Source organism: Lottia gigantea (genome assembly GCF_000327385.1).
Source record: "Lottia gigantea unplaced genomic scaffold LOTGIsca_13, whole genome shotgun sequence".
NCBI lineage: Eukaryota > Metazoa > Mollusca > Gastropoda > Lottiidae > Lottia > Lottia gigantea.
The window spans coordinates 2,342,867-2,362,944 of record NW_008707425.1 but is presented as its reverse complement, the minus strand read 5'-3'; the positions used below and the strand labels follow the sequence as shown (position 1 = coordinate 2,362,944).

At 32.9% G+C, this 20,078-nt stretch overlaps 4 protein-coding genes across 4 annotated transcripts; 3 read left to right on the top strand and 1 right to left on the bottom strand.

The window, feature by feature from the left end:
• Positions 1-6,500: 6,500 nt before the first annotated feature.
• On the top strand, positions 6,501-7,048 carry LOTGIDRAFT_157223 (hypothetical protein; the record flags this gene model as incomplete). The annotated part of the gene is made up of 2 exons (XM_009048987.1): positions 6,501-6,576; positions 6,693-7,048. 2 exons carry the CDS (start codon positions 6,501-6,503, stop codon positions 7,046-7,048), a joined length of 432 nt encoding a protein of 143 aa, XP_009047235.1.
• A 2,421-nt stretch (positions 7,049-9,469) lies between these two features.
• LOTGIDRAFT_157222 (hypothetical protein) lies at positions 9,470-10,024 on the bottom strand (the record flags this gene model as incomplete). The annotated part of the gene is made up of 1 exon (XM_009048986.1): positions 9,470-10,024. The coding sequence occupies one exon, from the start codon at positions 10,022-10,024 to the stop codon at positions 9,470-9,472; it is 555 nt and encodes a 184-aa protein (XP_009047234.1).
• Positions 10,025-14,308: 4,284 nt separating this feature from the next.
• On the top strand, positions 14,309-16,490 carry LOTGIDRAFT_157221 (hypothetical protein; the record flags this gene model as incomplete). The annotated part of the gene is made up of 4 exons (XM_009048985.1): positions 14,309-14,416; positions 15,300-15,487; positions 15,532-15,812; positions 16,297-16,490. 4 exons carry the CDS (start codon positions 14,309-14,311, stop codon positions 16,488-16,490), a joined length of 771 nt encoding a protein of 256 aa, XP_009047233.1.
• Positions 16,491-18,116: 1,626 nt separating this feature from the next.
• LOTGIDRAFT_157220 (hypothetical protein) lies at positions 18,117-18,479 on the top strand (the record flags this gene model as incomplete). Its single annotated transcript, XM_009048984.1, has 1 exon — positions 18,117-18,479. One exon carries the CDS (start codon positions 18,117-18,119, stop codon positions 18,477-18,479), a length of 363 nt encoding a protein of 120 aa, XP_009047232.1.
• Between the last annotated feature and the right edge of the window lie 1,599 nt (positions 18,480-20,078).

Sequence of the window (20,078 nt, the reverse complement as noted above, 5' to 3'; positions counted from 1 at the left end):
ATTAAACGGGACAACAAAGGGTGCTATGCCTACATTATGATGGATATTTAGTCCTATAGGTCTTGATGTATTCAATGTCTCAATCCAATGGGCTTCCCTAAATTGACGGAATTTGGTAGTTTCATCTTCGGGCAAGTCAATTTCTATACGCTCAATTGGGATTAGGGCGAGATCGTCTATTGAATGGTCGTCGAGGTTGAAATGATTAGAAACAGGCTTTTCTTTCTTTAATTTGATGTCTGACCTATGAGCATTAAAGCGAGTTCGTAAATTATTCTTAGTTTCTCCTACATATTGTTTGGGGCATTTCTTGCATGAAATTAGATATATTACATTCGAATGTTCACATGTTAGATGTTCCTGGATCGGGTACCTTTTATTCGTAGAGTTGCTTACAAAATAATGAGTTTCTGATATAAAGGGACATGTTTTGCATCTACTGGACAAACATGGAGCATTTCTTAAACCTGGAGGTACTTCGGCATTAAGTCTGTTTTTAGCTGCTATCTGTGCTAAGGTGGAATTTTTTATGTTTCGTAAAAATCGTTTAGAGTACCCACGCTCTTTCAGTTTTGAGAAAACAATCGTACAAGCTTGGTTGAAATCAGAAGATCTTGTACAAATTCGATGAAATCGTAAAACTTGTGACTTAATTATACCAGAAAAGGTATGTTTTGGGTGAAAGGAGCTCTTGTGCAAGAGTTGATGAGTATCAGTTTCTTTGAAATACACTTTAATATCCAGTTTATTTGTTTCTGCTATGGACTCTCCCTTAAAGACTGTGGTATCGAGAAAGTCTATGCTTTTGTCACTCACGTTTGCGGTTAGTTTGATAGAAGGATGGTGGTTGTTGAGAATTTCAAAGAATTCCCAAAACTGTTCGGTAGAATAAGTCCAAACCATGAAAATGTCATACAAAAAGCGTCCGTAAAAAAGTGGGTCAAATGGACAGAGGGGCAACACCTCACGTTCCCACTCTGCCATGAAAAGGTTTGCGTACGAAGGGGCGAATCGTTTGCCCATTGCTGTCCCTGAAGTTTGTAAATATGTTTTACCATTAAATGTGAAATCGTTTCGACTAAGACAAATCTCTAAAAGCTGTAGAATTGCATCGTCGGGTCTGTTTGGATCTGGGTTTCTATTAAAAGCTTTACGAACTGCCGTTAAACCAGTAGTGTTATCGATATTGGTATACATAGAAGAAACATCGATAGAAATTAAAATAGCATTAGAGGGAACTCGAAGATTTTTTATTTTATTGACAAAATCGGTTGTGTCTTTAAGGTAGGCGCGATGTTGGCATGCTAGAGGTAGTAAGAAATGATCAATGTATTCTGACACTGCATATGACTCACTTCCACAGTCAGATATAATCGGGCGGCCTTTAGGGATTTTATTCGAGGTAAACCACTTCTTGGTTGGATTCTTATGGATTTTAGGCAAAGTGTACAAATGTCTCTCGCGACAATCAGGTTTGGCAGACAGATAGTCATATTGTTTCTGTTTGAGATAACTAGTTTTGACTAAATCGGCAAGAATATTATTAATCATGTAAGCAGTTTCTTTGAAAATCGGTTTCGGTAAAATGGCATAATGTTTAGGATTATTCAGTTGATTCTCTGCTTCTGTAACGTAATCCTCCCTTTTCAGAATGACACAACATGAACCTTTGTCACTCTTTTTAATAACAATGCTATCGTCTTTCTTAAGTACGTTTAACGCTTCACGTTCCACTCGTGTGAGATTAGGCTTTTCGTGTGTTATGGAAAGGTTCACTGTTTGGCTATTCATACTCGCAAATGATTTCAATATTTCAGGATGGATGGCGGCCTGAGGGGGTGTCCACGTGGATTTAGCAATAAACATTGTTCTAGCACCACGTGGGGGGTGGTTTCGAAAAAAATATGTGCAGCTAAGATTTCGTTGAAATCGTTCAATGGATGGTCGGAGATAATTCAAGTTAGCTGTCTTTGGTGTGGGAATAAATTTAAGTCCACGGTCTAAGATTGAATGCTGAAGGGGTGTGAGAATTTTGCGGCTCAAGTTAACTACAGTTTGGCCTAGCGGTGGCCTCTCAGTATTTTTATCCCCAGTAATTAGTTTAAAGACTTACTCGATGCTTGAGGCTGGTGTATCCAAAACAAATGAATGCTGTTTGCTGTTTCTGGAGACCAATGAAGATTATCAACTGGTTCGAATTCTTCTTCGTAGGGTGGTAAGATTGTTGCGCTGTTGATACTGGACTCCATCATCATGTTGTTGAGAGTGCTGAGGTTCTGTTGTGCTTTCTTCGAGATTTTATTTGAAATGGGTATACATGTGAAGAGGATCTTGGAGTTTGGGAAGGTTTTGTTGGCTGTGGCGATTAATTTCTGGGCTTGGTTAAAGGAGGTCTTTGGTAGCAGATCACGGTTGTTGAGGCCTACATGAAGAATAATGGTAGTAGGTTTGGGATCATGGTCGTATGATTCCAGGATTGACTGTATGTGATGGATTTGGGCACCGGGGTAAGAATGTATTTCAGTGTCTGAACTGGTTTTGGTGTTTTGGTAATAATTAAGGTAGATTTCTTTAGAGCGGGTAGCTTCCATAATGATTTGTCCTTGGTTTGGTGATAATACGGTTTGGTAGCGGATATAATGGTCGTCGACGGTGTGATTGGTACTGGTTTGGTAGTTGTTAGAATTGTAGCATTGGGAACGGACTCAGATCTGGTTCGAGGGGGGGGGGGGAGGGAGGTCTGGAAATACGTCTCGACTTGGATGGAGACTGAGGGGTGGTTTGCTGGTCCAAAAACGCACAGAAGGAAGAAAGGTTGGCGGATCCTGGATCACGTGGTGAAGATTCAGATGGTGTGGAAGGAGAAGACGAGTCTGAAAGTGAAAAGAGAAGGGGAGTGCCCTCTCTACGAGAGCGTTATGTCTGCTGGACTCGGAGTAGGTGAACTTCGGGCTCGTTTAGGGGTTTGGTTCGGCAGCGTGGTGGCTCTAGATGGTGCAGGTGTAGTGTCCATTTCAGTTGGTAGAGATATGGTTACTCTGGTTTTTGTTTTGTTGATTGTTTGGTAGAACTTGGTGATTACAGCTTGAGTGAGACGTTTCCCATAGGAGCGGCGGGCCCTGGACAGGGCATGGGAAACGATGCGGTCGACGGCAGCTGATGATAAAGACTTTGTACGAATGGTGGTCAGCTTCTCTTGAAGTGTGGTTTGGTAATGGTCCATCAGGACCTGCGTAACCTTATAGAGCCATGTCCGATTGAGGAATCTAATATTCGCGTCAACAGCTGATGTTTTCATTGCTGGACGGATAAAACTATCCAACTCAGAGACTTTGCGTTTGAAGGTAAACGCTGGTTGGCCTTGCTGTTGAAGGGTAAGGATTGCCAAATGATGGAGGCACTGCAAAACTTGGAAGAACACCTTCACAAAGGGTTCTTCCTCCTTATGAGTGGGGACTGGTAGGCGTCGGTGGGCTGGTAGTCGTTTCTGTTGTTGGTCAGGTCGATGATTACCTCTTGATTGGTAGGTGTTGTAGGTAGGTCGGCGATGGGGTGAGATATAGCTGGTCGGCGATTGGTAGGTGGTAGAGGTCGATGGAAGACAGGGCCGTTGACACGAACCGGTTTTCGAAATATTATCCTTTTTCAAGTGTCGAGGAATGGTTAAAGAACATATCAGGAGTGTCAGTCAAACTCTGAAAAACAAATTATTCAAAAAGTTCATAGAATTGAATTCCCAAAAAGGCTTAAGATATTACCAATTGTTGTCGATGAATATATTAACAAAATACATTCATCTATCTGTGTGGCTACTACACAAGCCTCAAAGAATCCCAATATCATATTGTAAATTAACACACAAAAGAACTTTGGAAATGAGAATTTAAATATCAAACCCAAATTTAAAGTTGGAAATCGAGTTCGTATCTATAAATATAAAAGTAAATTCGAAAAAGGTTACGATGGATATTGGACGAATGATATTTTTATTATTGATAAAGTTAATAATACTTCACCACCAACTTACAATGTACAGTCTAACTTGGTCTAACGGTCACATGTATTCAGCACCACCTTTTAATGAACGGCCACCAAAAATACATCCCGTGCAGTTTTCAACCAAATTTACCTCTATTCAACAACACCCTTTTGACGCGGCCAGCGGTCACTATTTTCTTAACACTACACACGTCACCCTGCAATCACCGGTCATTTGTCGATAATCCTTGTTAATCCCTTAAATTAAAATCAAGATTAATTACTGACAAACAGAATATCCTCTGTCTATAATACACTAATACAACTCTCGCACGGATTATAATTCTTTGAAGTTTTCGATTCCGCGGCAATTATTCTCATGCAACAAGCTTTTAAATCCTATATGATAGTAGATCTGCACGGTGAAGAACTTGCAATTAATACGATGGGCAGAAGATCTGGGTGTGAAGGCTTTTTTCTATTTTTTTTTAGACAATATTTTATTAATACATTAAATGGATTGGGGAACAGGCTTATGCCTATATAAGCCCTCTCTTTTTTCTATTGTATGCGCGATGAAATATCATCATTAAAAAATCACAAAAAGTTCTACGATATAACTAATATCCATGCTTCAGATCAAAAAGGTGTTCATCATTCTGCTTTGTTCAAAGGCGATGGGGAGTCAATGTATTTTTTGATACATATGGATCAGATCCAACTAAAAAAATAATTGTTTTGAATTCAAAACCCAGGAGATAAATTTTGTGGTCAGCTATCTCCCTGGGTTTTATACAAATAAGGTTTAGGCTGCCAAACAGAATATCCTTTGTCAATTTATGGTAAGTAGTATAAGGCCTTTCAATATGGTCGCACTTTCCCCAATTCCATTTCATTCCATGGGGGAAAGTGCGACCATATTGAAAAGCCCCAAAAAAACCCTAAATACCCTACATTACATAAATTCTTACACCTATACACCCTACATTTCATAAATTCTTACACCTAAACACCCTACATTCCATCAACCCCCACCCAAAAAAACCTATTCACCCTATATTTTTGAAAAAAAACCAGACCACAATTTTCTACTCAAATTTTAAACCTTAAAAATGGAAAATAAAATACTAGATCCAATCTTTAGATTATACGATCCGATTCGTTATTCGTTTAACAAGAAAAAAGAGGATTATATTATCATCTCACCGACTGTTGGTTCTAAATCCCAATTGAATGATGGTGGTAGAATTACCTTCGAAATAAATTCAATATCAAATTGGTTGCTTTTTTCCGATACTTATTTCAGATGCGATTTTAAAATAAAAGATGGGACTCCCAATGAAATACAAAACAATTTCTTTCTATCTTTATTTAGCGAGATGGTTTTGGAAGCTGGTTCAAATCCGATAGAAACAATTAAACACCCTGGGGAATTCGACACAATGTTGAAAACAGTTTTATATCCTAAAGATTTCGATTCAGTCTCAGGATGGATACCCGATGTTGGCGATAGAAGTGTTTAAAAGAACCGGTAAGAAATCTTGCAAATGATGCTGATTTAGCTAGAGTGAGAGTTGTTGCTCGAAACACAATAGAACGAGTAGCACGAACAGCTAATCATGGATTCGAAAAACGAGTAATTCAGTATAATAATGTTGTTGAGAATAATAGGTGGGGTAATTACGTAAATTGGAAATTATATACTTTATTCGGTCTGTTCGAAAGGTTTCCATAGGGTTACCATATAAAATTCATCTACAAAGAGAAATCAACGATGATAAGATACTCTTTGGGGAGAATGCTTCAAATGCAAAATTAGAAATAACGAATCTCCAACTTTTCGTACCCGTAATAACACCATCAATTGAAGTAGAAACGAGAATATTCAACTCATTAACTAAAGATATTGAAATAGCTTTTCTTCATCGTAATACGGTAGGTAGCATGACTTTAACTGGAGAATCCACCACATGGCCAATCACTAACACTATTAAACCAGCAAGATATTTAATGGTTGGTTTCAAGAACTTACCAGATTCTCAAACGAATAACAATAATTTCTTTAGAGTAGCAATGAACCAAACTCAAGATCCTTTAATCCATAAAGATCAAGTAAGATTAAACAACGATAATTATCCTAACCAACCTTTAACAATTAATCCAACCACAAATGATTATAATGAATTGTATAGAAACTATAAAAATATGTTTGAATTATTATCCAATAAAATGATCTACTTTTCAAATTCAAAACCCAGGAGATAAATTTTGTGGTCAGCTATCTCTCTGGGTTTTATACAAATAAAGTTTAGGCTGCCAAACAGAATATCCTTTGTCAATTTATGGTAAGTAGTATAAGGCCTTTCAATATGGTCGATTTTTGATTTAAACATAAATATTAATATTGAAAAAACAGAAGGAGATGTAACCGGTTATTGTTTACTACTCTAAGAAACAAAACATTTAATTAAAATAGCAGATAGAAGAATGATAAGAGTTGAGTAAAAAATACACCTTTAAAAATGAAACCAGAAATTTTAGTTATGAAAACAATAGAAGCCGTTTCAACAGCTTCCCCAACTGTAATAACTTTCAATGGTAAAAAAATCAGCATAACTAAAAAACTTATTGATAAATACAAATATTGTAAAGTCATAGACGATATAAACTTAAAAAAAATTTCCTACTACCTTTAATATTTGGTGGTATTGCAGCGGCGGTTGCAGCAACTGGTGGAATATCTGCCGCAGTCAAAGCTGCCAACGCAAAGAAAGCAGCTGATGCTAAAGCCACTGAAGAAAAACAGACAAAATTTAGCTATGGAAAAGGAAGCACGAGGTTCAGGAGTGGGAGATATGATAGGTACAATAAAAGAATTCGGAAAAGATTTGGGGAAGAAACCAAGAAAACTGTTAAACAAGGATTAAATAAATTAGTAGATAGTATTGACACAGGAGAAGTCAAAGTTAAACATAAGGGTAATGGAATATTTTTAAAAAAAATACACACTGGAGGAGGATTATTTCTTTCACAGTATAAAGGAGAAGGAATGATTTTTGGAATAAAATAAAATAATAAAAAAAATGGGAAAGAAATTCAAACATTCAGAAATATTTCCTAATAACGCAATGCTCATGTGTATATGCAGTAGTCCCGGTTCTGGGAAAACTCATCTCACTATTAACATGTTGAGAATACCAAACCTTTTAGACTTCGATTCACTGTATATCTATACAACAACACCAGAGCAATCGTATTATCAATTCCTCAAAGCTTTAGAATATTTACCAAAGAAAGATGTTCAAAACATATTTCAGTATTATGAAGAAAACGAAGAAGATGTGGAAATAAAAGATATCATAGAAAACTTCATTAAATCAAAGAATCCATCTTTCAATCCAACGGATATAAAAGTTTTTCTTACGAAAAATGTTAATGATCTAGACTTGTCTAATATTGATAGCAATCGGAAGAACTTAATATTGTTTGACGACTGTGTAGCGCAAAGAAATCAAGCTGTTCAACAAGAATTCTTCACGAAAGAAAGAATCACAACTGTCACTGCATATATCAATCCCAATCTTTTTACGGGATGGATTCTATGTTCATTAAAAAAATGCAACTTGTTTTTTATTATTAAATTATTGAATTAAACGATAAAGATTTATCTCAAATCAGTCAGTCGATTAATCACGGAATGGACAGAGATGCATTTAAAAAGGTTTGTAAAGCTGAATGGAAAAACTTAGATGATCATGGATATGTATTTGTTAATACTAGAAAACCTGCAGGTGAAAGAGTTATGATCGACATATGTTAATTTTATTTTTTTTAAAATGAGTAGCGATTGGAATAATATTTTAAAAAGAAATAGAGAATATATCAAAGCTAAGAATAAAATAAAGTTGAAAAAAAAAACAAATTAGAACAACTTGGATTAACAGAAAATCTACAAACTCTATTTCAACCAATATTAAAATCTCAAGAGGATATAAAAAAGAAATTAGCTGTAGAATATAGACCTCCTATAGAACTTCATAAAGATCACCCGGAACCAAATCAATATGGTGGTATTATAATTAGGACATCAGATGATATTAATAGTCTTTTTTTGAAACCGTAAAGCAGATTTACCAAAGAGTATTACACCAATCATTGATGATGAGGGGTTATTGTTTAATGGATTTAGAATAAAATTTAGGGCAAATTCCCCTTTATTCAAAATCGATACAAAAGCCTTTATATTTACATTAACAAAAGGATTAATAGATTTAATGAATGGCGGGTATATTGGCATTGCCGATTACAAGGATTTACAAGCATACTCAAAATTTCTACAAGCAATAAGAAAGTCGGGACCAGAATCAAGAAGATCGAAAGCAGTTGAAACATATATAAAAAACTTATTCCTGATGAAGCAGATTTTGAATATGAAGATGATTATGCAGAAGATTATCCAATCATACAAGAAATAGACGAATTCGATGATATGGTGGCATCTGGACAAGGTATAACGTTTTTATCCGACAACAACGAGGAACTACTTAATAGATTACGAGTAATATTAGCGGCAATGAAGGAAGGACATCGATCACATATACAATATAATTAAGTAAATTGTATACTAAAAAGATTCCTAGAGAAAGGTATTATAGATTATAAAAGCGTGATTGAAAAGAACAATTATTCGTTATCACCTCAAATAAGTCAGACATTAAATTGTCTCTAGATTATGAGTACGAACTCGATCGCAAACAAGAATATGAATTGGGATTAAAGTAGTTCTCTGTTTACAATTCAATTAGAAATATCAACGAAAAAAATAATCAAATAAAAATATCAGCTGATAATGGAGTTACATTCAAAACCATACGTTTACTACCAGGAAGCTATGAATACGTAGCCATTAGCGATTACCTATCTGAATATGGAGGAAGTGTATATGGTAAAAACAATATTGAATTTAGGTAATTTGAACCTGAACAAAATAAAATTGATATTGAGGAATTAGAGTCTAGTTGATTTCAATGTAGAAAATTCATTGAATACTTTACTGGGCTTTGATAAACAAATATATACACAATCAACATTAGCACCACACAAAGCTAATATCGAGAATGATATCGATGTGATAAATATACATTGCAATTTGATAAACGGTGGATTTTTCAATAAACACAAACGTCAAATTATTTACAGTATTCCAACTTTCACTGTACCGATTGAATATAGAATTATAGAGAAACTATTTCAAACGACATATTTAAAAATAGGTTTCTAGATTTTGTTAACGAGGAAATTGTTATTCAATTTCATTTAAAACAAAAAAATTAACACTCTTCATTCTCTTCTTGAATATTCTTTTAGAATACCGTCGGAAGTAAGAATGATATTATATTTAACTTTTCGCGCTAAATAATTTCATACAATTACTACCTACGATATTACCTTCTCGTTTATATTTATTTCTTAGATCTCTCAAAATTAAGATTTAATCTCTATATGGTGGAGTTTTAAAATTTTCTTCGTATACTATACCATCTAATATTCTAATAATTCGTCCACCGGCTTTAACTATTTCTTGAATATCGACCGATGTTAAAACGTCTGAACAGAAACCATTTCTAAACCTGATTTTAGTGCAAGTTTCCTTATTACCTTCTTTGTTCGTATAAGTAATTTTATCTTTAGCTTGTATGGATTGGAAGAACATGTTAGTAGGATATTCAAACCTGACTTTTAAAATAGCCGTTCTAGGTCTAAATTTCTGCTCATTAAAGAGCTTGACAAATTCATCTTCTTCTTTTTTCGGTTGAAAGGCTCTCGCACTTTCCGCTTTAGGATATTCACTGTCTAAATCTGACATTGCTGAAGCGTATAAACCGTTAGCATCAAAGGCCATTAGTTTAGTACATTTTATTTTTTTAAGTTTTGAATTAACTTCCGTTTTATCCATTTTACTTTTACTATATTCTTTAAATAAATCATTTATATTATCACTTGGTGTTTCACTAAACTCCTTTAATACATTACAAATTTCATCCATTTCATTCGTTTAAAATGATTTTTGATTTGCCGAAACTCTTCCTCCTTTAATGGATTGTCTGATAAAATATCTTATAAAAGGGTGTGTATGTGAGTAAACTTTTTCTACGTTTTCTTTTTCGGTGTGTTTCGGAACCATTCTAGTACTTTCATACCATTCTTCTTTTACCATTTCTTTATTGTAATGATATAAATAATACCACCCCTTTAAAGATAAAAAGGAGCCGTTAGATTATTGAAAATATTCTGGAATATAACTTCTTTCATAACTTTGTTATATTTTATCAAACATGCTCCGAGACATAACGTATCTCTTTTAGCGTAAGATTCCCATTGGTGTCTTAAAGATTCCAAATTATCTTCGGTGTATTTTGCAATATTGATATCTGTGATCTTTCTCAAATTCATCGGTAGATTAGATGAATTTCCCCATGCCGCCAAACTAGATTTTTCATGTTAATAGGAACATAATAATGAAATTAATATTTTGCAAATAATTAGAGTTGCCCATTATTTGTTTTTGTCTTTTCTCATTTTTTCTGTAAATATTCATGAATTAGTTAAACTGCGTTAGTTTTTTCGCATTTTTAAGCACGATCCAGTTATCAAAACCGCTACCGTTATGAGAAATTAATGTTATTCTTTTTTGATCTATTTTTCCTAAACGTTGCAACATTTGATCGATGCAATCTTTACCCACAAATATTTCTACTATATTCATTAATTTATTATAAAATTCTTCTGGTACACTATCAGTGGGATTTAAATGTGGAAAGTTATGTTTTATTCTGTCTAACATTTTTCTTAGTTTTTCTAAATTAATTAACGTGCAAGAATAAGGAATGGCTTTATTCGTTTCGTTTTCGCTATAGGTTTCACAATCCCATGCGTATAAACAACCATCATGAATTGTTGGAAAAACGTTTAGTTTTAGAGGTGAAACTTGTGTTACCGCATTATCATCTTTACAAGTTCTCCATACGTTTTCATCGTAATTATCTTCTATTTCTTTAATGCCTAAGGTTTTGTTGTTTCGTCTAATGAGACAGAAATGTGATTTATGTAAGTAAAATACCCAATCTAATTCCTCGGATACTTTCTTTGGTTGAAAATGTTTGGGCATATAAATTTGAAAATAAGTATTAAATTTCTTAGTGAATTAACAGATTCTAGCAGTTGTCATAACTCCTTTTCTGTTTGATATTAAAAAAGTGTTGATGAAATCTTGAAATTCTTTTGTGTAGTCTTTGTTCAAAACATAATTTACGCACTTTACAAAGCAGTATCCATCGCTTGGTATATAACAATTTATACCGTCACTACATTCTGTTTGAGTAGGGTAACACCACTACCCTTTTTTGATCTTTTTATTTCTTTGAAATTGTTTCTACGTAAAATGATTTTTCCTGAGAAATACCAATCAGAAGCATCCGATTCTACATTCACAGTTGCGAAGAAATTGAAAGTTTTGGCATTAAAGCCTACAAATTCCATTTTTTTTGTGTCCTCCATCTTGAATTATCTCTCCATCTAATTCAATTTGCCCTTTAAATGTTGTAAATTTATCAGAGACAAGGTTAATAATACTGGAAAAAAGTATATTGATATGAATGTTTCATCGTCTAAAATTTTAATTTTATTCATATTTTTTAAGCAACTATTTTTTAACTAGGAATTTTTAACTTTTATTGATGATATTTCTACATCAAATTTATCTAAAATTTCATTGAATTTTTCTAATTCTTCAATGTTTTCATCTTCTCTGGATCTTCGAAAAATATAAACAATTTATCAAGATATGTATTTAAAATTTCTGTTTTTTTTATAATGAGATTTCTGTTTTGATGTAAAACCTAAAATAATCAATCCACAAGATGAAGTTTGAACGGCAGTGAACGTGGCTTATACAGTTGGGACAATTATTGGAAGCATTAATCCACCGGTTACGGCTGTTGCCACCGTTATCCCTACTGTTAGAACTGTGCTTAATGTTTTGAAAACAGAATCAATTCTACTCCATGTTTTTCTACATTTGTTGAAGTGTTTTAGTTTTTCTTTTAGTTCGTTTTGTTAGTAGTACTAGAGCTTACAGATTGGTCGCACGGGGATTCCCCATTCCATTTTATTTCATGGGGAAAATGGGACCAATCTGTAAGCTCCCAAAAAAGACCTAAACACCCTACATTCCATCAATTCCGTCCCAAAAAAGACCTAAACACCCTACATTTCATACATTCTTACACTAAAAAAGACCTAAACTCCCTATAAATTATTACACCTATACTCCCTACATTTCTTACACCAAAAAAACACCTTCTATCAATTTCCCACATTCCATCAAAAAAAAAGCATATTAAAAATACCCTTATATAAAAATAACATAACATTTTTAATAGTCTCGTTTTAAGTAATGTTATTTGTAGTAGAAGGGAGATGACTCTTTTTTTGGAAACACAATTTTTTCGTTAAATTAACTCATTTAAAAATAGGATGAGTTTAATTCTAAAACACGAACAACACAGATTCGAAGGTTATTCAGGCGACGGTATCTTTTCTTCATTATTTCTCTAGGTAAAACAATAATTCCAAAAGTAGCTAGCTTTGTTTTAAACAACAAATCACTCATTTCAACCGGAGCGAAAGCCGTCGGCACAATCGCGCAAGCGGGAAAGAGTATAAGCGACGCAGTAAAAAAATCTGACGAGTTGAACGAATTACAACTAATAAGAGAACTGCGTAACAGGAGATTAGAAGAAAGGAAAGGAAAAGGTTTTAAAGTTATAGGATAAAAATGATTGTCGCTCACCCTCCAAAAATTTATTTCGGTTCAGATATACAAAAATCACTGGGTTCTCTTCCTGGATTTCCATGGGCGAAATATCCCGGAGAAAAACATCTTCCCGGTCATAATTACACCGGTCCAGGTACCAGGTTAGATCTGCGATTAGACGAAAACGATAAACCCAAACCCGGCGAAGAACCAGTCAATAGAGTTGACGCCGCTGCGCTTCAACACGACATACTACACAGAAACAAAGACATAAACTTCAGACACGAAGCAGACAGACAAATGATAATCGAACTTGTAAATATTCCAAATCCAACTTTCAAAGGCAGAATGCAAAGGGCTCTGATCATTAAACTGTTAAAAGCAACGATGAAATTAGGCATGGGATTGGCGGATGAAATTCACAAAGAATTTAGAAAAACTAAAAACTTTTTAAAAGTTAAAGTGTTTGAAAAAGATGAAATATGGTCAGCCGATTTAATTCATATGCCAGTCGAAAGAGGATATAAATATTGCTTAACAGTGATAGATTTGTATACGATATATGCTTGGGTTATTCCTTTGAAAAACAAAACGGAATTATCAGTCAAACACGCATTTAAAACGATTATGAAACAATCTAACCGACATCCAGAAAAACTGTGGGTAGATAAAGGAAGTGAATTTTATAACAAAAATATGAAATCTCTAGGATTTGAAATTTACAGCACGCATAATGAAGGCGAAGCTGTAGTTATTGAGAGATATAATAGAACTCTAAAAAATAAATTATTCAAAAAGTTCACGGAATCTCGAGTAATCCAAATATTATAAAGTCGATTAACGCACAACATAACTACGAAAATGAAATAAAGAATTTAAATATCAAACCCAAATTTAAAGTCGGAGATCGAGTTCGTATTTTCAAATATAAAAGCAAATTCGAAAAAGGCTACGTTGAATACTGGACAAACGAAATATTCATCCTTGATAAAGTAAACACCATAGTACCTCCGACATATGAATTAATTGATCAAGACAAAGAACAAATTATAGGTTGGTTTTATCAAAACGAACTTCAAAAAACCGACTTTTAAAAATGAATATCTTTCTCGATAAATATGGAACCGATACAACCACAAACTTTCAACTTATGAGATGGGCGAAAGAGTTAAATATATCACCGTTTTATTATTGTATGAGAGATGAAATAAATGATCTGAAATATAAGAAAGGTAAATTTTACGCTATAACAAATATACATACTTCCGATCAAAAAGTAGTTCATCATTCTTCTTTGTACAAACACTCTTCAAATGACTTTTATTTCTTCGATTCTTATGGATTAGAACCCACTGAAGAGATAGTGCAATTGACTAATCAACCAATCAAATGTTCAACATTTCAAATTCAATTACCGGGTCAAAAAGTTTGTGGACAGCTTTTACTTTGGGTTTTATATCAGTTGAGTTTAGGAAAACAATTCGAAGAAATCATAATAAATTTAACTCAATAAAAATGGCGAACAAGTTTGGCTTGGGTTCTTTAGCTTTAGAAACTAAAAAACCTAACACTACGGCGTGGATAAATAAAGTGAAATGGATCAAATCGGAGACACTCTTCAAGGTGATTTAGATATGAACAATTTCAAAGTAACTAATTTAAAGTCTCCGGAAAACGATAATGACGCTGTTCACAAGAAATATTTACGGGAACAAATAAATTCAATTGAAGTAAATAAAAACCATTTAGAAGATAAAATAAGTAATGTGTAAAGATTTCAAACGTCAACTAAATAATAATTTTTTTATTAATGATACTAAACTACAACAAGAGGTAAAAGGTTTAATAAGTTTTATTCAAAATTATATAAAATTATTAATATCCAAATTAGAGGATAAGATTGCAAAACAAAAATTAGACATTGAACAATTAATAGATAACATTTCAGATGAAAATGAAGATACGTTTCAACAGGAATTAAATGCTCTGGAAACTAAACTTAACACTGAATTACAAAAAGAACTATTAAACAACAAATACAAAACATATATGATAGCAGAATTAAAACCTATATTCAACAACAAATACAAAATATAGATGATAGCGAAATCAAAACATATATTCAACAACAAATACAAAACATTGATGATAGTGTTATTCAACAACAGATAACCACTATTAATAACCCAGTTTTGAAACAGGACAAAAATATAGTCGCATTAGAAAAAAAGTATCTCAAGGAAGAAAATAAATCGTATTATTTTAGTCTTCCATTTGAAAGATTGAGTAATAAAAATGCTTCTATTACTGATAATATTGATAGATCAAGAGAGTATGAATATAAAAAATATGGATTTACAGCAAATATTAGAAAATATGAAGCAAATATTAGAGAATATGAAGCAAATACTGTTATTCGCCATAATATATTTTATGATAATCATCCATTACCTTTTACTTTCCGAGGAAAAGAAAAATTGTAATTGAAATAACTTTTCCTTTTCAGGTAAAAGTTGAATCAATATTCTTCAGACAAGATGCAACATTAATTAATCAATTATTTAACGCTCGTAAAGTTCTTCAGTTTATCATTGGTACAGAAAATGTAGAAACTAAAGAATTTGAAATTAACGACGAAAACAGCAAGGATAAACACTTATATGAAATTAAAACGAGTGGAAAATATATAGATAGGTTTAGAATGTTAATCATACCAGATAAAAAAATTATAATCTTAGATTGGGTAGTTTTAATATGATATTGGAAACGGAAAGTCCACCATCTACAAGTATTATTAGAAATGCAGAACCACAAAAGGAAGTAAATATGAGTTATGAGTTATTACGAACGACAGACTTTGAATACGTCAAACTATATTTTGTTAATAATAGTTATTCATTCGAATATACCTCTTCAACTGATTTATTTACCTCAATCGATATTCATAAAAGTCAACAAAATAAAGAATTTATAATATTTTCATCAATAATGGAACGTAATGGTAGATTAGAAGTTGGAGGTATATATACCTGTAGATGTGCGATAAGAATCTATATCGAAAAACCAAAATTTTCAGTTCATATAAATAAGATTAATGATTCGAAAGAACAAATATAAGATAATGATAATAATATAAGATAATGAAAAAATACTACCTGTTGGACATCTTCCTGGGCAACCTATTGTAGATGTTAAACACTTTCCATCTTTTGCTTTATCAGAAGTTCACTTAATTTAATTACCTAAAAATGGAACTCGAAAGTAGACAACAATATATGATAGACAAACAAAACGAACTAAAAGAAAAACTAAAACACTTTAACAAATGTAGAAAACCATGGAGTAGAATTGATTCTGTTTTCAAAACATTAAGCACAGTTCTAACGTAGGGATAACGGTGGCAACAGCCGTAACCGGTGGATTAATGCTTCCAATAATTGTCCCAACTGTATTAGCCGCGTTCACTGCCGTTCAAACTTCATCTTGTGGATTGATTATTTTAGGTTTTACATCAAAACAGAAATCTCATTACAAAAAGAAAACAGAAATTTTAAATATATATCTTAATAAATTATTCATATTTTTCGAAAGATCGAGAGAAGATAAGAACATAAGCATTGAAGAATTAGAAGAATTCAATGAAATTTTTTATAAATTTGATGTAGAAATATCATCAATAAAAGTGAAAAATTCCTAGTTAAAAAATAGATACGTAAAAAATGTGAATAAAATTGAAATTTTAGACGATGAAACATTCATATCAAATGTGCTTTTTCCAGTGTTATTAAGCTTATCTCTGATAAATTTATAACATTTAATGGGCAAATTGAATTAGATGGAGAGATAATTCAAGATGGAGGACACAAACAAAACATGCAATTTGTAGGCTTTAATGCCAAAACTTTTCACAATTTCTTCGCAACAATGGATGTAAAATCGGATGCTTCTGATTGGTATTTCTCAGGAAAAATCATTTTACATAGAAACAATTTCAAAGAAATAAAAGATCAAAAAAGGGTAGTGGTACCACCCTACTCAAAAAGATAAATGAATATGCTGGTATAAATTGTTACTGCTTTGTAAAGTGCGTAAATCGTGTTTTGAACAAAGACTACACAAAAGAATGTAGAATCTGTGAATTCAATAAGAAATTTAATACTTATTTTCAAATTTATATGCCCAAACATAGACACTTTCAACCAAAGAAAGAATGGGTATTTTACTTACATAAATCACATTTCTGTCTCATTAGAAGAAATAACAAAACCTTAGGCAATAAAGAAATAGAAGATAATTACGATGAAAACGTAAGGAGAACTTGTAGAGATGATAATGCGGTAACACAAGTTTCAACTCTAAAACTAAATGTTTTCCAACAATTCACGATGATTGTTTATACGCATGGGATTGCGAAACCTATAGCGAAAAAGAAACGAATAAAGCCATTCCTTATTCTTGCACGTTAATTAATTTAGAAAAACTAAGAAAAATGTTAGACAGAATAAAACATAACTTTCCAAATTTAAATTCCACTGATAGTGTACCAGAAAAAGAAATATAGTAGGAATATTTGTGGGTAAAGATTGCATCGATCAAATGTTGTAACGTTTAGGAAAAATAGATCAAAAAAGATTAACATTATTTTCTCATACCGGTAGCCGGGATAACTGGATCGTGCTTAAAAATGCGAAAAAACTAACGCAATGTCCATTAGTAACAGCTAGAGGCATTCCTATCAACATGAAAAATCTAGTTTGGCGGCATGGGTAAATTCATCTAATCTACCGATGAATTTGAGAAAAATCACTGATATCAATATTGCAAAATACACCAAAGATAATTGGGAATCTTTTAGACACGAATGGGAACCTTACGCTAAAAGAGATACGTTATATCTTGTGATAAAATATAACAAGAAATGAATGAAGTTGTATTTCCTTCTTTATCTTTAAAGGGTTGGTATTATTTGTATCATTACCATAAAGAAATGGTTGAAGAATGGTATGCAACTACTAGAATGATTCCAAAACAAACCGAAAAAGAAAACGTAGAAAAAGTTTACTCACGCCCTTTTATAAGATATTTTATCAGACAATCCATTAAAGGAGGAAGAGTTTCGGCAAATCGAAAATTATTTGAAACGAATAAAACGAATGAAATTTGTAATGTATTAAAGGGGTTTAGTGAAAGTGATAATATAATTGATTTATTTAAAGAATATAGTAAAATTTAAAAAGTTAAAACGGAAGTTAATTCAAAACTTAAAAAAATAAAATGTACTAAACTAATGGCCTTTGATGCTAACGGTTTGTACGCTTCCGCCATGTCGGAATTAGACAGCGAATATCCTAAAGCGGAAAGTGGTAGACCGTTTCTACCGGAAGAAAATAAAGAATTTGATGAGCTCTTTAATGAGCAGAAATTCAGACCTAGAACGGCTATTTTAACAGTCTGGTTTAAATATCCTACCAACATGTTCTTCCAACCCATACCGGCTAAAGATAAAATTACTTTTACGAACAAAGAAGGTAATAAGGAAACTTTCACTAAAATCAGCTTCAGAAATGGTTTCTGTTCAGAAGTTTTAACATCGGTTGATATTCAAGAAATAGTTAAAGCCGGTGGACGAATTATTAGAATATTAGATGGTATAGTATACGAAGAAAATTTAGAGATTATATTTTAATTTTGAGAGATCTAAGAAATAAATATAAACGAGAAGGTAATATCGTAGGTAGTAATTGTATGAAATTAGTAGGTAATTCAATGTATGGTAAATCTATTCAGAAGGATATAACTACATCGAGACATCTATGGAGTGAAGCAACTTTAAAAACCAACTTCGATTCACACGTCAAAAGCTTTCCTAAAGTAAACGAGACTCAATATATCGTTGAGATAAATGAAGAAGAAAAAGAATTTGACTGTACACCTCCTAAATCTACACGACTAACACCTAGTCATTTGGGGTCATTCGTATTATCTCACAGTAAAAAAATAATGAATAATTTTATTCACGTAATAGATGGATTTTATAAGCCGGTGTGTTTCGGAACCATTCTAGTACTTTCATACCATTTTTCTTAAACCATTTATTTATTGTAATGATATAAATAGTACCAACCCTTTAAAGATAAAGAAGGAGTCGTTAGATTATTGGAAATAATATATATAAGGCTTTTATAGTGGGCATGAACTATCTTGCTTGCTCGATTGCTGGTTGTATTAAACGGGACAACAAAGGGTGCTATGCCTACATTATGATGAATATTTAGTCCTATAGGTTTTGCTGTATTCAATGTCTCAATCCAATGGGCTTCCCTAGATTGACGGAATTTGGTAGTTTCATCTTCGGGCAAGTCAATTTCTATACGGTCAATTGGGATTAGGGTGAGATCGTCTATTGAATGGTCGTCGAGGTTGAAATGATTAGAAACAGGCTTGTCTTTCTTTAATTTGATGTCTGACCTTTGAGCATTAAAGCGAGTTCGTAAATTATTCTTAGTTTCTCCTACATATTGTTTGGGACATTGCTTGCATAAAATTAAATATATTACATTCGGGTACCTTTTATTCGTAGAGTTGCTTACAAAATAATGAGTTTCTGATATAAAGGGACATGTTTTGCATCTACTGGACAAACATGGAGCACTTCTTAAATCTGGAGGTACTTCGGCATAAAGTCTGTTTTTAGCTGCTATCTGTGCCAATGTGGAATTTTTTATGTTTCGTAAAAATCGTTTAGAGTACCCACGCTCTTTCAGTTTGAGAAAACAATCGTACAGGCTTGGTTGAAATCAGAAGATCTTGTACAAATTCGATGAAATCGTAAAACTTGTGACTTTATTATACCAGAAAAGGTATGTTTTGGGTGAAAGGAGCTCTTGTGCAGGAGTTGGTGAGTATCAGTTTCTTTGAAATACACTTTAATATCCAGTTTATTTGTTTCTGCTATGGAATCTCCCTTAAAGACTGTGGTATCGAGAAAGTCTATGCTTTTGTCACTCACGTTTGCGGTTAGTTTGATAGAAGGATGGTGGTTGTTGAGAATTTCAAAGAAATCCCAAAACTGTTCGATAGAATAAGTCCAAACCATAAAAATGTCATCCAAAAAGCGTCCGTAAAAAGTGGGTCAAATGGACAGAGAGGCAACACCTCACGTTCCCACTCTGCCATGAAAAGGTTTGCGTGCGAAGGGGGGAATCGTTTGCACATTGCTGTCCCTGAAGTTTGTAAATATGTTTTACCATTAAATGTGAAATCGTTTCGACTAAGACAAATCTCT